Genomic DNA, 18,397 nt, shown 5'->3' on the forward strand with positions numbered 1-18,397 from the left:
ATGAAATTTACTATTAAGAAATCATTCGATTTTACTTTATTACTTGAAGGAATACGATAAGTAAAATTGAATGATTTCTGAATAGTAGATTTCATTTTAAAGTGACTTTCTACAAAAAGAATAACCTACTTTTTTTTCCACTTCAACATAATTCTTACTGAAATATTCCCTGAACGTTTAACATGACTTGCTAATTTTCACTTTTTGTACGGTTTAAAAAAAAAAAAAAAAGCTGGATTGCCTCTTCATGTAGCTATCTCTCTCCCCTTCCCAAAGTCGCAATTTTTTCCCCCTTGCATAATGTATTTCAAGCCCAAATTCGATAGCTTTTCTAACTTTAACTATAGCAAGTAGCTTTACTAGCAAATAAAACCCAATTTTAAATCTAGATTTAGATTTTTCTCAATCTATGTGCAGAGCGGTGTGATAATGCAAACTTATTCTGTTTGCAGGGTGTCATGGTCGGTATGGGCCAGAAGAATAGCTACGTAGGTGACGAAGCCCAGAGCAAGAGGGGTATCCTGATATTCTAAAAGGGATTTAACATTATTAAGATAACTGAACTGGAAGCTGATCTTTCCAATATTCTATAATACAACTGATTAGATGTAGTAATCATTATATCAAAAAACTGTTAGCACTGGAGCCTTTGAAAAAAAATAGTACTGATCTTAATCACAAATATTTAAGAATGTCAGAATTTTCTTAGAAAAATAGGACTAAATTTCAAGGATAAATGGGTTGTTAATTTGTCTGGTTGCCTATAACTGTCAACAAATTGAATGTTATATCATGGGGTTACTAGTCTTCTATTTCTTCCAAACAAGTTTACTATTTTGGACTTCCCACATAGCACAGAAAAGGGAAACTCATCTTTCTAGTGATAAGGCACCCTAAAATCATTTAGGATGCCAAACTTCCTGATATGAAGTGATAGTTGTTGGAAGTTTTTCCACTTGGTTATACTATAAATTAAAGATACCAAGAAATTATATACTTGGTTTAATCCTTAATCCAAGTGTAAGCAAACAAAGCTTGCACCTGAAGTATTTTCAGGACTGGGGCAACTCGTATATAGAAGTTAATAATTTCACATCACTAGCCTTAGTATCCCATAATACAAAGAACATATTCTTGCAGACAAGTATAATACTATGCATTATGAGAAGGGTCACTACCCCAGACCGGTTTCGACCTTCATTGAGGTCTCATCAGTGGGAGCCAGACCTAGAGGTGTACAGAATACAGTATGGAAGAATGTTGCATAAATGGGAAATTATGAAAGAATTAAACCAGGAATCAGTAATAGAAAAAAATATAAACATAAATGGATGGAAACAAATGAAATGAACAAAGAATGAAAACAAAGATTACCAAAACAAGCCTTAAATTACAAACCATTAGGTTGAAGATTTGTGGGTTGCAGAAACTAGTTGATAGGCGGAAAAGGGGAGACATGATTGAGACATTCAAATTGCTAAAAGGATTCTATAGGATTAATTCAGATGATATTTTTGAGATCAGGACTGGTGGTGGGAGAACTAGGGGACACCCATGGAAGCTGGGCAAGAGCGTGGTTAGCAGGGGTGTTAGAGCTGGGTTCTTTACTTTTAGAGTGGTAAATGAGTGGAATAAGCTGCCAGAGTCTGTTGTGGGTGCTATGACAGTGAGCGAGTTCAAGGCAAGGTATTATAGATACTGTGAGAATGTTGAACAGCTGCGTGAACATGATGTTTAGGGCCTCCCTCGATGAGTCTAAGGACTCCTGGAGTAGCCCGTGGTAATAATAATAATAAGAAGAAGAAGAAGAAAACCAGGACGTCGTCTAAAGAGATTCAATGATGACTTCTAAGGCCAGAACAGGCCATTAAGACCTAAATCCTTGAAAAGCATGATGATGATGATCATCATCATATGAAGTGCATGAGGACTAATATTTCATCCACACCAACACTGACGTGGTTAATACCCCCCCCCCCCCACACACACACACATCGGTATCTATGGTCAATCTTTGATCAACTTTTTAGTTGTATCCTAGCTCTCACATCCACTAGCTAAAATTGGTTTTAACACACTGTTTTATACTGGTAGTTTAGCATTCAGTTTCTCATTTCATTAAGTTTATTCAATTGATAACCCCCCCCTTCCCAGCTTGCTCATTCTGTTCTCTTTCCATATATTTAATCTGCCATCTTTATTAAAACTAATTGCTGAAATTTAAATGAAAAAACTTTTTAGTGTTTCTTCAATCCTGATGGCTGATGTTTTCAGTGTTCCTGCCTAGTTTTGATTGTCATGCCAAATTTATTACAGCAGTTATTGTTAAGGAATGTGTCGTCTGTACTAAACATGTGGCACTTTGGAAAAATACATGCTTCCACATAAAAATAGATTCCTTGTAAAAGTTATAGAAATTATAGTTATAGAAATATATTTCTATATTGCCTAAATGGGCTACAGTTATTCCCTTTATAGAAACATTGTATTAATCTTCTGTAAGTCTGAATTTTTTTTTTTAAAAAATTAGAATTTGATGATCTGTCTTAAAATAATTTTGTTTTGCACTCAGTCTTAGCACAACAAGGGTGGTGCTAAGACGATGTATCCAACTATTAACCAATCAGTAGCTGAGAAGTGGTGGTGAAGGTTTTGGAAAAACAGGTTAAGGCTTGCATTCAGAAATGGGTTCACAGTGAATCTATTTTACAATGAACAGCATGGGTTTACTAAGGAAAAGTCATGTTTTAGCAACTTGTTCACATTCCATAATAATGTTACCATTAAACTAGACAAGGAGAATAGATACACCATGATACTTCTAGATTATGCTAAGGCTTTTGACAATATGGCATTGGAAGACTGTTGCATAAATTGGAGAATATGAGTTTGGATTATAAAATATTAGTATGGATAAGAGGATAGCTGACTGACAGATATCAAAAAGTGGTATACTGGGGATGTGAGTCTGCAAGATTTAAGGTAAATAGTGGTGTAGCACAAGGATCAGTCCTTGGTCCATTGCTATTCAATCTGTACATTAATGATATCGGGAAGGATTTGACAGGGGGACATACAGCTAGATGCCAATGATGCAAAGATAGGTAGGGTAATCAGGAATGTTGCTGATATGCAGTAATTACAGAATGATTTGAATAGGCTGGAATTGTATGTTTGGGGCAGTAACTTATTATTATTATTACATAACACCTCCAGGGAGTCTAAGGACTCATTGAGGGAGAGTACCTACTCTACAACTCTCTGTCTCCACCAGCCGCAACTACCTTCATCATCTACACCAAAGCCATCCACCACCACCACTAGTATTTTCACAAACAAACATCCATGATCACGGCGGGATTCGAACCCGCAGCCTTTTGGCTGGAGAGAGGATACACTAACCACTTGGCCAACCAGGCTGGCAATGTCAGTAAATGTAGAGTTATGTAATCACTCCATGCACTTTGGAGTGATTACATAACCAATGTCATATTATATTGGTGGGATTATGCTAGAAGAAACTGATCAGGCTGGTATCTTGGAGTGTTAGTAGATAGGAAGTTGAAATTCAGTGCCATGAAGCAAAGATTGAAAATACAACTCAAAAGATAATTGTGATGCTGAAACAAACTTTCTCATGTAAAGATAAGGATGTTATTTTGCTTCTTCAAAAGGCCTTGATAAGACTTCACTTGGACTATTGTGCACAGATCTGGTCTCCGTTATGATTCTGACACAGTGAAGAGAGAGAGAGAAAATGCAGAAGAGAGTGTTAAAAATGATATCAGTATTGTGGAATACTGATTATAAAAACAAATTGAGAATTTGTAGACTGCAGACACTAGCAAACAAGAGAGAGAGAGAGAGGCGATATGATTGAGACTTACAAACTTCTAAAAGGATCATACAGGATTTCAGTTGATGGAATTTTTCATTTTATGGAGGGTTGGGAAAGGATGAGAGGGCATCCTTGGAAGCTGAGAATGAATGCCACTAGGTGAGGACTAGATTTTTCTCTCATATGGTGGTGTATGATTGGAATGGATTGCCATTGGATATTTTGTGTGCAAGCAGTGTGAATGAATTCAAGAATAGGTATGATAGCTGACGCGTGTATTATGTCTCCTCTCGATGAATCCCTGACTCACTGAAAGTCTCTTAATAATGACAATAATAATTTCAGTTCAATACCACGTGAACAAAAATGGCTTATGAGTTGGGACATGGAATTACAATGGAAATGAAGAAAAAATTTACTAGTCCTTGAGAACTGTTAAGGTTAGTGCAGAAGTTGTTCATCTTTTTATGAGCAATACAGTTTATGGGCCAACAGCTGGCAAGAAATCAGCAAGACCATTCAAAAGTGTTTTGCTCACTGTGGTTTTAAGCATTCAATCATGGATATGCCAGATATGACTAATAGTGAAAAATTCCATCAGATATCAGACTCTATTAAGTGTTTGTATCCATTGACAGCCATCCTAATATTATAATGAAAATGAAGATTTTGAGAAGGAAATTGAAACAAAACATCATAGGACATTGGAAGAAAAAGAAAGCGATGAAGATGATATCCACCAGCTTAAACAAGCGAATACCCAGGCTACTAAAAAATTTATTTCTGGATTAAGACTATTTCATGCAGGAAGGCATGAATATATCTGCACCAAATGCACTGATTGTTAACTGAAATCGGTTTAAAAAAACAGGATATGTCTTGATCAATTCCTATGAAGCCATTAACTGCTAAAACTGCATGTGTGTTTAATTCATAAATAAATGAAATTATTTTTATGGCAAATATGTTAATTAAAGCCAATTGTTTAACTTAAACAATAATCTTAAGTCAGTAATTCTGCCATGCAATAAATTCAAAACTTCTCTAATATACTGTCTCATGTACATGCATGTTTTAAACACCTGACATGCAACTTCATTTAATTAGGGTAAGCAACTTAATTAGACCAACTTATGCTATACCCAATGTGGCCCAAATAACTGGAATTCACTGCATTTACAATGATTGAGACTAAATCCAGAAATGATACACATTTAGAATCTACTGAAAGTTGACTCATTTTTTCAAATTTAATTAATAAAATTAACTTTATCTGTTGTAGTTTTGTTTTTCATGATGTATAATAGACAGTTGTTCAGACTTAAGAAAAACGTGTATATTTGCATTAAAGTAGATACCGTTGATAGACACTAATGCATTGATAGAAAAATAGCAGCCAAAATGTCATGGTTGGGTGCATTGAATATGCAAGATTTTTTTCAGAACAGCATGTGCAAAATGTATTCAACACTGAAGTTTTAAGATTTTTGGAAAGAAACTGAGACTGGTGAGTGAAAGTAGGAAGTCTTCTTGAGAGTAAGTGCTAGCCACGTGGAGAGAGTAAAACATGTGATAGTGGAGTAGGGAATATCAACAGAAGTATGGAAAATGTTAGTGTTTGCAATAATGATGAAAGTGTGGTGGTGGAAGGTCAGGAGAATGAAGATTATCTCATGAAAGAAATTAGCACGCTTATGTGGGGATCCTTCTTAGACAAAGTGTGAGATTAAAAGACTGCAGAAATATCAGAAGATTGGTAGAGCTGAGAAGAGTAAAAAAAAAAAATTAAGAAATAAGAACATATGACTAAGCAAGAGAAAGAGGGTAAGAAGAAAATTTTTACAGATAATGAGTGTGTGACTAAATATTGTTTTCTTGTTGCAAAAATTAAGATTAGTGAAGTTGTCACAATGCAGAAAAGGTAAGGTGAAAAAATTCATTGTTTTTGACTTGTACTAATGACTTGAGAGGTGAAAAATATAGTACGAGAGAAGATATGAAAGAGTTATTAGAAGTAAAAAAGAAGACTAAGAGGATGAAGACTATAAATCTGCTGCCATGCTAAGCTAGAGCTGAGCTGAAGAAAACAATGATCACATTTTTTTTTATGATTCACATTTTTTAAAGTGCTATATATATTGAGTGAAAAATTTCATTGATAAGGAATATGTTTTGTTATATATTAAGATAATCTAAAACTACATATGTCATTTGTTCGCATTTAGTAATGCAGTTATATGCTTAGTATTATCGGAGCAGCCATGTGGTTAAGCAGTAGCAATATTAAAGGAGACTGAAATGTAATTAAATAGTAAACTTACCGTATGTTGTAATCCTTAGGAAATAGCAGAGAAATACTGTATGTATATTATTTGTATGTTTGTTTACAGTAGTGTTAGTATGACACTATTATTATACAACATGCGAACACTGTAGTAATGGCATCCGTGTAGTCACATGAGTTTCAATTTGATTCTTTGAATGGACATGCACATTGTTGATTTTAGAACAGCTGTTGCTGGATAACAGGAACACAAGCCAGCAAAGAGTAAATAAGGAAGCAAGGAAGGAGAGCCAAAAAGGTCTAATAAACTACTGAGTTAAGTTTGCTAATCTTGGAAAAAATTTTATATGCATCTTTAATTACTCTCCAAGAATACAAAACTGTGAAGTTAATAATTGAAGGACAGTATACTATATCAAGCCTCCGTATATGAGAATATTTTGTGCTTAATGAAAAGCAAGTGATATTTATTCCAAGGAGCAACATGGAATCTGCTGTAAAAGTCCTTGTATTGGAAATGCATTTGAACTGCTCAATTAACCCTCTCATGCAAATTTTTATATTAATTTATAAAAAATTATAATGATGATACAGTACCACCACGAATTCATTAATTTTGCTAAATTTGTGCCCTGTATATGTTAAAAATGATGTCCTCATCTGAGAACATCATTTTTATGTGTCCTCATATGAGGCCCTTATGCATGAGAGGGTTAATGTATCCTATTGTTTGAGCAATTATTCTTCATGCCTATTTCAGAAAATTGAAAGAAAGATGCATTAAGGAAACTGGAAGACAATATTCAAGTATAATGATCAAGTGAGATCTTTAGTTATTGAAGAGATAGGATACTGAATGAATAAGTAAAAAATAAATAAGGGAAGATATATAAAACAGTGATAAAATAGATGCTGCAAAGGAAATTTCCATATGGCCGAGTGAAAACTACTGAATTTTTAGCTGAATGCTGTTTTCAGTTTGTTTTGTCAAGTGCTTAACGTTATCTCTCAGTATTGAATTTCACTGTTAAAGTCAGAGTATGAGAAATTATTTGCATGTATTAAGAAGTTATCATATTGGAGGCTTAATGGATTGTATACAGCACTCAGAAAGGATTAAAACAGAATTTAATACTTCCTATATATTTCGTCTCAGTAAATGAGACATCTTCAGGGATTACAAAAAACTTATGTAACATCAAAAACAAATAACACACAATACTAAGCCCAAACACATGGGTGACACTAAAGTCCTATCTAGGTGGAGCACCCTCTAAGGGTGGTTGTAGGTGGCCTAGAATGTAAAGTGGGACCTCTGGTGATAAGCGTTTCCCAAATCTTAGGAAGCTTAATGCAACCATATTTGTTGAGATTTGGTTGATTCCTGAGAGCCTCTACACACGTATTAAGAAGTTAGAAATTAATTTAGTACTTTTAGTTTTATATGGAATATCAGGTCTTCTAAGGAAGATATAGTGAAGCACTAAGAATTTGTACTAATTACTAAAATTACTGTAAAAATTAAAATATTTACAGTAAATATTTTAATTTTTTACATAGCATGTTAGGGCAATCAAGCTTTCTCTTCAAAATATAACAAATTGGCACAGTTGATTGACAGGATTGGTTCTGACCATCAATATCTATATGTTGTATTAAAATTTATATGTATCCTTTGTGATAAATCAGATAATGGATTCTGAAAATGGGAATGAAGTTGTTGATTTTAATGTAATTGAAGATGGTGAATTTTTTAAAACAATTAATCCTATCTTGTTATTCCCACATTTTCAGGAGATGATAATAAAAGTATTGAGTTATATTTTAATTATGCAGAGAAACTTAAATAGGGAAATGGTCAGAATTTCACTTGTTAATTATTCTTAGAAATAAGTTAGTAGGGAAGGCAAAAACTTTTGTGAACTCTTAACCTGTACTAGAGATATTACAAGTAAATTTAAGAGTTTGTTAATCTCAGAATTTTCAAATATTAGAGGATGTAAGTCCAAATCTGTGGAAGTTACATCAATGCATCCAGGTACTAAAGAAACAGTTTCTGAGTATTATAACAGATTACTATCCATAGCAGGAAGTAGCCTATAAGAAAAAAATTAGAAATCTAGAAGAATGTTATAAAGTTGTTGGGGGAAAAGAGGAAAGGTTTAGTTAGAGATATATACCAATCCTCTAATTCCAAACAAGTATATTCTTTGGAATAAAAAGGTTCCATTACAAGTAATGTAGCATGTAATAGTCAAAAGAAAGGTCAGAAAACTACTTTAATTAAAAAAGGAGAGAAATGTTAAGGATTTTAAGGATATAAAGCAAACAATGGATGTTAATTCTGAAACAGAATCCATACAGTCTAATGAGTTAGAAATCCTTAAAACTTTTATTAAAGAGGAAATAGAAAGATAGCAAAAACCTATATTAGAAAGTCAAGAAAAGTTATTTAAAATGTTAGCTGATCTTAAGATAAATAATAACTCTCCTAGTACTTCAAATTCTGATAGGATATCTAACAATACTGAATATCTATTACGACGTAATAAATCAGAACATTTATCTAAAAACTGTAGGACTAAGTTTAATTCTAGACAAAATAAATCTAAGGGCAAGATACATTCAAATGTTGGAATAAAATACAATTCGAATATAGTGTTGGTGAAAACAAACTTACCTATACATATTTCAACTTAAAGTAATGTCAGTTAGTAATTCAAATGTGACATTTGATGATATTACAGAGTTTCATTGAAAATATACCTTGTAAGATTTAATTAGATACAGGAGTACATGTTTCTCTTATTTCTTGGTCACTCTTTAATAAAATTAAGGAACACATTGAGATATCCAATTAAGTCAACAAGCATCTTTAAAACTAAAATTTTTACATCTAAAAAAAAAAAAGATGAATGTATTTCTTTACATTCCACGTTTTCCTCTCAGTTTCTCATGAATCAATCACTCTTCCAGAGACCTCTAATCCAAATATACAGGTTATTCTTGATTTTTTAAAGAGATACCAGTTTGTCTACATTTTCTCAGATGGCACTATTTCTTTGTGGACTGGAATATAGTCTTAATAAACATTCTGTTCACAAGATTCAAGATTTAGATAGATATACTCAGGAATGTTTGATACCAAGAATTAAAGAAATTGCCAAATTAAAGAAAGTCTCAGGGCATGAAAGTGTTTGATGAGGTTATAAACAATAAACACAGATAAGAAAAAATATTTAGAGGAAATAAAAGAAAGTAGAAAATGCAATAAAGCTGGCAACTACAGCCAATAAAAAGAAATTAATTAACATATTCTTTGAGTCTGCTTTCAACTTATTCTCTAATGTTTTCACTGAAGATATTGTGTCCATGTCTTGTAATAATCCAGTTGAACATTCTGTACAACTCACTACTCAGACACCTACTTACATAGACGTCTGAGTAGTAAGTAAATCTGTGTAAAACAGTATCACACTCCAGTGAAATATATGGAGTGTTTTCAACTCCATATATGTTGTTACAAGAGTATGAAAAGGCAAGAATTATACAGGTCTAACTCAAAATGAAAGAGTCTTTTATTCTGATAGAAAAACCAAATGGAAGTTTAGGATTTGTTTTAGATCTGAAAGAAATCAATAAAGTCATAAAACCCATTTATTTCCCTCTATGTAAAACTGAAGAGTTATTAGTTTAAAAGGAGCAGAATCTGTATGCTGGAAATTTCCAGATTCCTTTCAAGGAAGATTGAAAATACTTTGCCTTCACAACAAGATGGCAGGAGTATCAATTATGTTGTCTTCCTCAAGGAGCTAGGAACTCAGGAATGTCTTTTTATTCATTAATGAACTGTATTCTATCAGATATGTTGGGTAAAGGAGTTATTTGCTTCCAAGATGATTTGCTTGTATCATGGATATGAATCTGAAACATTCTAACAAACTAAAATAAACAAAATATATAATTCTATTGTTATCTTACTCCATGACTGACTTTAATATATAGGTTGAATAGAAGTGATGACTAACAAAGTTGGAACAATCAAGAAGCACTTTCTTCAAATATAACAATCACAAATGAATCAATGTGCAGATGGTATACAATGAATGGTGTCGAGTTTGGAGACCTATGGACAAAATTTGATGGCCTAAAGAACTTATATAATGCTGATAGACTTCACTTAAATGGCAGAGTTAGATGTTTAGAGAAAGACTTTTTCATTTAAAGAAAGTGAGAGCAGAAGTGCAAAGTCAGGAAAACTAAAGTTATTGCAGTAGTTGCAGACACTCATGAAATGAGTGTGAGAATGACCAAAAAAAAATGCATATTGTATTGACTATGTAGTTTGGTAATTCATAAAGGGATGCTGTAATTCATGTGTACTAATTCTAGAAGTATCAGGAATAAGAAGGAAGAGTTTGGGGCATAGGTTAGTGAAACCTTGCCAAAGGTTTTGGCCTATAACTTTTAGTGAGACTTTGCTGACAGCAAATGTGGTACTTACAAGGAGAAAATGGAAGGGGTATAGTATTTTCAAGAAGGATAGAGAAGATAGGATGATGGGAGGGGGAGTGATGTTACTGACGTTAGCAGATAAACTGCAGACAAAAGGAGTAAAAGATCAGGAACACAGGCATCACAATGGACTGCTGTTCATTAGAGGCAATCTAGTGTGAGATACAGGCCAGCAGGATAAAATATACAACTGGTTGCTGCTATATGCCAGGGGGTGCAAGGGATGATGTGCAAGACATGCATCATCAAATTAGCACACAATGAGTGTAGGTTGAGTAATTATCATGGGGAGAGACTTCAACTACAGAGACACAGATTAGCATGTGATGAAGGGACTCAGAGTATGAGAGTGCTGGATGAGGTTATGATCACAAGATCTATCCATAACCAATCTGGGCTACATTGCCACCATCTCAGGAGAGTCAACAAGAGGTCTTGACTTCAGAGGTTGCAAAATGTAGAATTTTCAGTTAAGAAGGGGTATATGTGGAACTACAGGGCAGGTGACTATGGCAAGCTTAGGAAACAGCTTGAAACACTGCTTTAACATAAGAATCTGTAAAATAAAGATTCTTTCAGTGTCTGAAGTATTTAAAGGAAGTAACATTATGCCTAAGGTCAGAGGATAAATCAGGAATTATCTGCCAGAAATGTTGTGGAGGGTATATAACAAAAAAGGATATCAGCAAGATCAGATCTCCTTTTCTTTTTTCTGAGCCTTGTACTGCATGAACAGTACAAGGCTCAGAAAAAAAAAGGTAACCAGCATAGTAAGGAAGTTAAGTATTTATTTGCTGGAGAATAGTAATTGAAAAAGTTGCTATTCCTGTAGCAGACTAGGCTTGTGCTATTACATCATCTCCTAAAATCAGATTATGAGAAGAAATTAGATGAGCAGACTAAAGGAAATCTCAAAGAGTTGTTTCTCTATGCAGGAAGTTAAAGGAAGAATGACTTGAATGAGTGCTAATGATAGTAAGATGACATAAGCAGACAAAATAGTTGATTTACTGAGTGACCACTTTGCAAGGGTCAATCATGCAAGTGAGGATATTGTTGTGACAAATGTGACAGGAACTGATACGAAAAGAGGTTGATGAATTGGAAGTTCTTAAGATATTACAGCCATGGTATTAGATAGGATATTAGCTTACATGTTATGAGAATGTGCAAAGAAATTGGTATTGCTCTGAATAGGTTATTTAACTTACATCTCAGCTCTGCAAAAAAAAAGTTCCATGGAATAGAAGGAGGTAAAATTCATTCCTTTGCATGACAGAGATCCCAAGACTGGTGGCAAATTGCAGACCAATCAGGTATCTCTGAAGTGGTGGTAAAAGTAATGGAAAAGTTGGCCAATGACAGAATTCAGGAATGGATGAATAAGAATACAATGAAATACTCTGGGGGAGGGGAAGTAAGCACAGCTTTGTGAAGGGTAGGTCTTGCCTTAGTAATTTACTAACTTTTTACAATAGTGACAGCCGAGTTGGATAAAGGGAATGGCTACACAATGATACTGTTGGATTTTGGTTTCAGGTACTTAAAGCTTTGGAACAAACCTTCATTTTACAATCGGAGTAGAAATGTTTACCTTCTTCCAATATCAGTACAAAGATCTATATCAGAGGTCGGCAACGCAGTGCCCGTGGGTGCCTGCAGAGAAATTATTGTAAATTGCTTTGGAACTCGCAGCAGTAATTTTGCAGCAAAGATCACGGTATATCTGAGAGATACAGGTACTAGTATGTGCTAAAATGCAAGAAAACATAAAGAAAAAACACTGCAAATATAATACATGATGGTACAAATTAAGTGGATATTGAATCCAACATTATTTCATAGCTGAATATAGAACCTACAAGAGTTTCATGCCAAATATATAGAAATTAAGAGTTTCGGCAGATGGAAGCATAAATAGTGCCTTATGGGCAACTCGTAGTAAAGGGGGAGCAAGCTCCAGACCTTGCTTGAAGATTGATAAAGCAACACTCATCCTCCCAATCATCATTAAAATAGTATTTTCTTTTCCTTTCACGTTTATCCATTATAAAGGGTTAGAAATATCTTTGTAAACCAAAGTATTTGCACTGATAGTGGGAGTGATTCAACACACACACACACACACTAAATAACAAAGGGTTCTAACAACATTAGAAATGGTGTGAAGGGTAGTGAGAGCAGTCGCATTGATAACCAGATGACGTCAACAACTCAAACTACTTATGATCAGAGGTCTCTCGTCCACTCGAATCTGATCTGACAGATACATGCGCTAATTGTTAACATGAATATTCTTTAACGGTTAAAGAATATTCATGTTAACAATTAGCATGTATCTGCCAGATCAGATGCGAGCGCCTTGCTTTATCAATCATAATGGCAAATGTATTTGTTTATTATGCAATAACAGTGTGGCTATTTCTAAAAAAGTAATACAGAAAGACATTTCAAAACCATTCATGCCAATTGTAATTTTAAGTTTAATTATTTAAACCAGGAGGAGTCAGCAGCACAGTGCCCTAGAGCTTCATGGTGCCCGCAGTATTGCGCCCTTCATATTAAAAAGGTTGCCGACCACTGATCTAGATGAATGCAAGTCTCATTTGCATGCTGAATGGGAATTTTCTGGTGCCTGGAGGATCCAATGATATTTAGAACACTATGAAAGCTTGAATATAATATTTTATTTTTAATTCCTTAGAAGTTATGGTCTTCTTTAATTATTTTAAATGATTAGATGAGACAGACATGTCTAGCAACAAACATTTTAATTTATGACTATACAAAACTGATTATTATTTTAAGAATTAGGCATAGCTAATATAAAAGAGAAAACTTTGACTGATGTTTAACACATGATTACAATTAATAAAACTATTTAACATACCTGCTGAGCAAGTTCTCTAGTAGGAGCTAAAATAAGTGCTTGGCATTCTCTTAAACTTGTATTTATTTGCTGGAGAATGGCAATTGAAAAAGTTGCTGTCTTTCCTGTACCAGACTGGGCTTGTGCTATTACATCATCTCCTAAAATGATTTATTTTGTAATATATAAATAATATACATTAAAAGAAAAATTGTACAATGAAGGCATCTAAAAGTATATACCAAGTAACTAATAAGTTTCAAAAGCTACCCAATATGTGAAAATCAGAATGAATATGTTAGTAGCATAATATCAACAGTAAATAGATAATTATGTTAGAATTATGTCTCTATATGCTGCCTATGTGTAACAAAAATTATTAATATCAGAAGCAATAGAATTTACTGAGAATTTCAAATCACTATATCCAGAGCTTGAAAAATTATGTGCTGGCTCATCAGTCACACATCTTACTCATTAGATGCTAGCCTGGGTGTATTCTACCATAGTCACCTAATATATCATAGTCGCATGTTTATTCCTGGATCTAGTTAAGTTTATAAGCTTTTGTTAATGCTGTGGCTAATTTTAACAGCGTACAACTACTAGGGGTGAAGCAAATGTTAACTACTTATGTATTAGTGTATTTATAAGTCTAACAAACTAAAATAAAAAAATATATAATTTTATTATCTTACTCCATGACTGACTTTAATATATAGCTTGAATATAAGTGATGAATAACAAAGTTGGAACAATCAAGAAGCACTTTCTTCAAATATAACAATCACAAATGAATCAATGTGCAGATGGTACACAATGAATGGTTTGGAGTTTGGAGATCTATGGACAAAATTCGAAAAAATTCATGCATTTAAGTGATATAAAACCACTTTTTTTGTTATTAATTACACCATTTTTTGTTATATTTTCACTTTTAGCACTTATGTTGTGAATCACTTCTATGGGAGGTGGTGGGGAAGAAAACAATTTCTTCCCTGCCATCCTAAGCAAATGTTAAAAGCATTCAGTATTATAAAAATTCTCAATAAAATAAAACCTTTAGGCCTATATAAATATACTAGAGCATTTATGCACTAATATATTTATATTAAAAAATCAAAATACATCATCATCAAATTCCTGCCATGTACCCTCAAGGAATGTACAGGATATGATAGTACTACATGAAAAAAATTACATAGTTATTAATTTCCTATCTACAATTTTCCTCCAAATCAGTCTGTTACTTGTCAAGACTCCAACATTATCAGATCTTATATTTCTATCGTCTAAAGCATTTTGTACCGTATCAATCCACCTATATCTTGGTGTTCCTCTGGGTCGTTTTGCTGCCAACCTGGCAGAGAACACTTGTTTTGCTAATCTTTCCTTGCCCATTCTGTTTAAGTGACCATACCACCTAAGATTAGCTCTGCTAACGCATTCCTGGATGCTAACAATGTCAAGTTCTTTCCTAATATCATCGTTTTTAATATCATATTGCCATTGATGCCATCTGTTCATGCTTATAATCTTTCTCAGGACTCTCATATCTATGGTCTCTAGTCTTTGGTCAAGTGTTTTACTTCTGACCCAGTTCTCAGATCCATAAGTTAAAACTGGTTTGAACACTGTCTTGTACACAGCTAATTTAGTGTTCCGACTGATTTCTCTCTTATTCCATATGAATTTATTCAATTCACTTCCCACCATACCAGCTTTGCTGATTCTGTTGTCTATTTCTATATTTAATTTACCATCTTCAGTAAAAATCGTGCCTAAATAGCTGAAATGTTTTACTTGTTCCACAGGTTCTCCATTCACAACACTGTTGACATTTTCAATGATTCTGCCTATTTTCATTGTCTTTGTCTTTTTATTGCTGACCTTCATACCATATCTACTACAACAGCTATTCAATTTAGTCAGAGAATCTTGCAGACTTGTAGCGGATTTATTTAGAAGTATAACATCATCCACATAAAGCAAAGAGCTGACATTAACATCTCCAATTTCGATATCATGTTTACCACTTTCCTTCATAATGTGATCCATATAGATAATGAATATCAGAGGGGATAATGTACATCCTTGTCTCACACCAGATTTAACATTAAACCATTTTCCTGTACTTCCTTCAATTCTAACTGCTGACTTACAACTCAAATAAAGACTAAGTATTGCTTGATATAATGCCCCATTGACGCCATATAACTGAAGCGTATTGAATAGCTTCTCTCTTGGCACCTTGTCATATGCCTTTTCCATATCGACAAAACTTAAATACAGATCTTTGTTATATTCCCATGCTTTCTCGACTATTTGTCGTAAAGTGAAGATCTGATCCTGACAGCCTATATTTGGCCTGAATTCAGCTTGTTCTTCACCAAGCTTTTCTTCCACAATTCTTCTCAACCGTTTCTCAAGTATACTTGCATAGATCTTGCCAGGAACACTCAGTTGGGAAATACCTCTGTAATTCTCACATGCAGTTTTATTTCCCTTTTTATATATGGGTACTATGAGAGCTCTACTCCAATCATCAGGAATTCGTCCCTCTGTCCAGGCTTTCTGAACTATGCAGTGCAGCCACTGTAAGACTCTTATACCACCATACTTCAGCATTTCTAGTCGAATATCATCTACTCCTGCTTCCTTTCCGCATTTCAAGCCTTTGATGGCTTTTTCTACTTCTAGTATGGATATGTATTCCTGACTGCATGCATGGTCAGTGTTTTTTACCACTGTGTTGTCATCACTGCTTGTTTCATTTAGCAGTTTTTCAAAGTAATTACTCCATACTTCAAGGATATCTTTTTCTCCCATTTTCATGTCACCTTTATCATCTCTAATTCCTTTTACAGCACTCTTTCCTCCATTCTTAAGCTTCTTCAACAACCTGCAGAATATTTTGCCACCTTCTTGATATTTATTTTCTATATTCTTGCCAAAGTCCTCCCATGACTTTTGTTTAGCTAGTTTTACACAGTGTTTAGCATTCTTGCATTTGTCTCTATATTCTCTAAGAGCACAAGCTGACTTGTTTGACAGGAACTTTTGGTATGCTTTCTTCTTTTCCTTCACTGCCTCTTTAACTTCCTGTGTCCACCAGGGAGTTCTGATTTTTTTATCCTTACAGATAACCTCACCACATGCCTCTCTGGCAGAATCAATCAATGTTTTCTTCAGAGTTTGCCACTGAATCTCCAAGGTTTGATTCCTCTTCTCAAACTCTTTAATTTTTTCTTCAATAATCTTTGTGTATTTTAGCCTACAGTTCACATCTGAGAGCTGCTCAACTTTTATTCGCTTTAAAACTTTCTTACATGTTATTCTTTTCAATATGAAATTCAATTTTATCCTGCTCAAGACTAAATAGTGATCACTTCCAATTTCAAATCCTCTGTACACTCTAGTGTCCTGCACCAGGGAGAAAACATCACTATCAACAATAACATAGTCAATGAGACTTTTCTTATTCCTAGCCTCTTCTCTCCATGTGAATTTGTGCACATTTTTATGTTGGAACATGGTGTTAGTAATAACCAGTCCATGTCCTGAGCAGAAATCCAACAGATATTTGCCATTATTATTAGCTTTGCTCTTTTCTCCAAATTTTCCCAAAATATTTTTGTATGTCTCACAATCATTTCCTACTCTGCTATTTAGATCCCCAACAAGGACCAACTTTTCATTTTTCATTGTGTCAGTTGCTTTTTCTAAAGCCTCAAAAAATTCCTCCACTTCTACCTTAGTAGAACCTTCTGTGGGACGATAGGCACAAATAAGTCTCATTGTCCAGTGCCCCATTCTCATATTTGCCCACATTACTCTACTTGAGACTGACTGCCATTCAAGAAGATTAGCCTCATATTTTGTGTTGAATACTATGGCTACTCCTTCTTTTCCTTGATTTTCATTGCCTGAATATAACATTTTGTATTTATTGCTCAGAAAGATCTCACCAGTTTTGGTCTTTTTTGTTTCAGTCACCCCTATTATGTTGATCTGGTACTTATCTAATTCCTCAGCTAGCTCCATTTCTTTGCCATTCAGGCTTCTTACGTTGATAGTACCGATCTTTAACTCTGGTGATGTTGAGGTGGGGTTTATTTTCTGATTTGTTCCAGTAGCTGACTTTTCACTGTTCGCCCTGGTTCCCTGGCGAAAACAACGGGGGCCTTGTTTAACCGGGCGACGCCCCAGCTGGCATGAAATTTTGTCACGTTGTACCATCATTCTATATTTTGGGGGTGCTTAAGGGTCAAAGCTGTATAACTGAGAGGAGACCTCCACATAGCCTTTAAAGGAATGCGGAGAACCAACCAGGGCTTCTAACCTAATGTCCAATCCTCACCTTCTCGTGGTGCACCGTGTTGGGTATCTACTTGGATACTGAACAGACGAGGATGGGCTGGCAATTTGGGATTTAGCCGAAAGCTGTATAACTGAGAGGAGACCTCCACATAGCCTTTAAAGGAATGCGGAGAACCGACCAGGGCTTCTAACCTAATGTCCAATCCTCACCTTCTCGTGGTGCACCCTGTTGGGTATCTACTTGGATACTGAACGGACGAGGATGGGCTGGCAATTTGGGATTTAGCCGACCAAATTGTATTCTTATTGGTTAAACCAAAATATAATATAAATAAAATAATATCAAAATACATTTAGGTTAGAATTAAAATAATGAAATATTTTTGGAGAATAATTACTTCTTTCTCAACTTTCCAAATTTTAATATCTGCTATTTGTGGTTAAATTCTGCATATTCCATCACCGGGTAAGAACCAAGCTAACTACCACTGTCTGCCAGATATCTATTTCAGGCTGCCATGCAACTGCTTACCTTGCACTGTGAATTAGTGCTCCCAAAACATAAAATGGT

General features: G+C 34.4%; 1 protein-coding gene across 1 annotated transcript in view; it reads right to left on the reverse strand.

Moving 5' to 3' along the window:
• The window catches only part of LOC150100812 (eukaryotic initiation factor 4A-I-like), a 245,289-nt gene that overhangs the window by 168,007 nt on the left and 58,885 nt on the right, over positions 1-18,397 (reverse strand). Inside the window, exon 4 of the mRNA XM_090402124.1 lies at positions 13,528-13,667. Within this exon, the coding sequence (XP_090258250.1) occupies positions 13,528-13,667 (140 nt within the window). The remainder of the gene's footprint in view (positions 1-13,527; positions 13,668-18,397) is intronic.

The sequence above is a fragment of the Typopeltis vanoorti genome, chromosome 12 (genome assembly GCF_054136105.1).
Source record: "Typopeltis vanoorti isolate ZY-2024b chromosome 12, IOZ_Tvanoo_1.0, whole genome shotgun sequence".
NCBI lineage: Eukaryota > Metazoa > Arthropoda > Arachnida > Uropygi > Thelyphonidae > Typopeltis > Typopeltis vanoorti.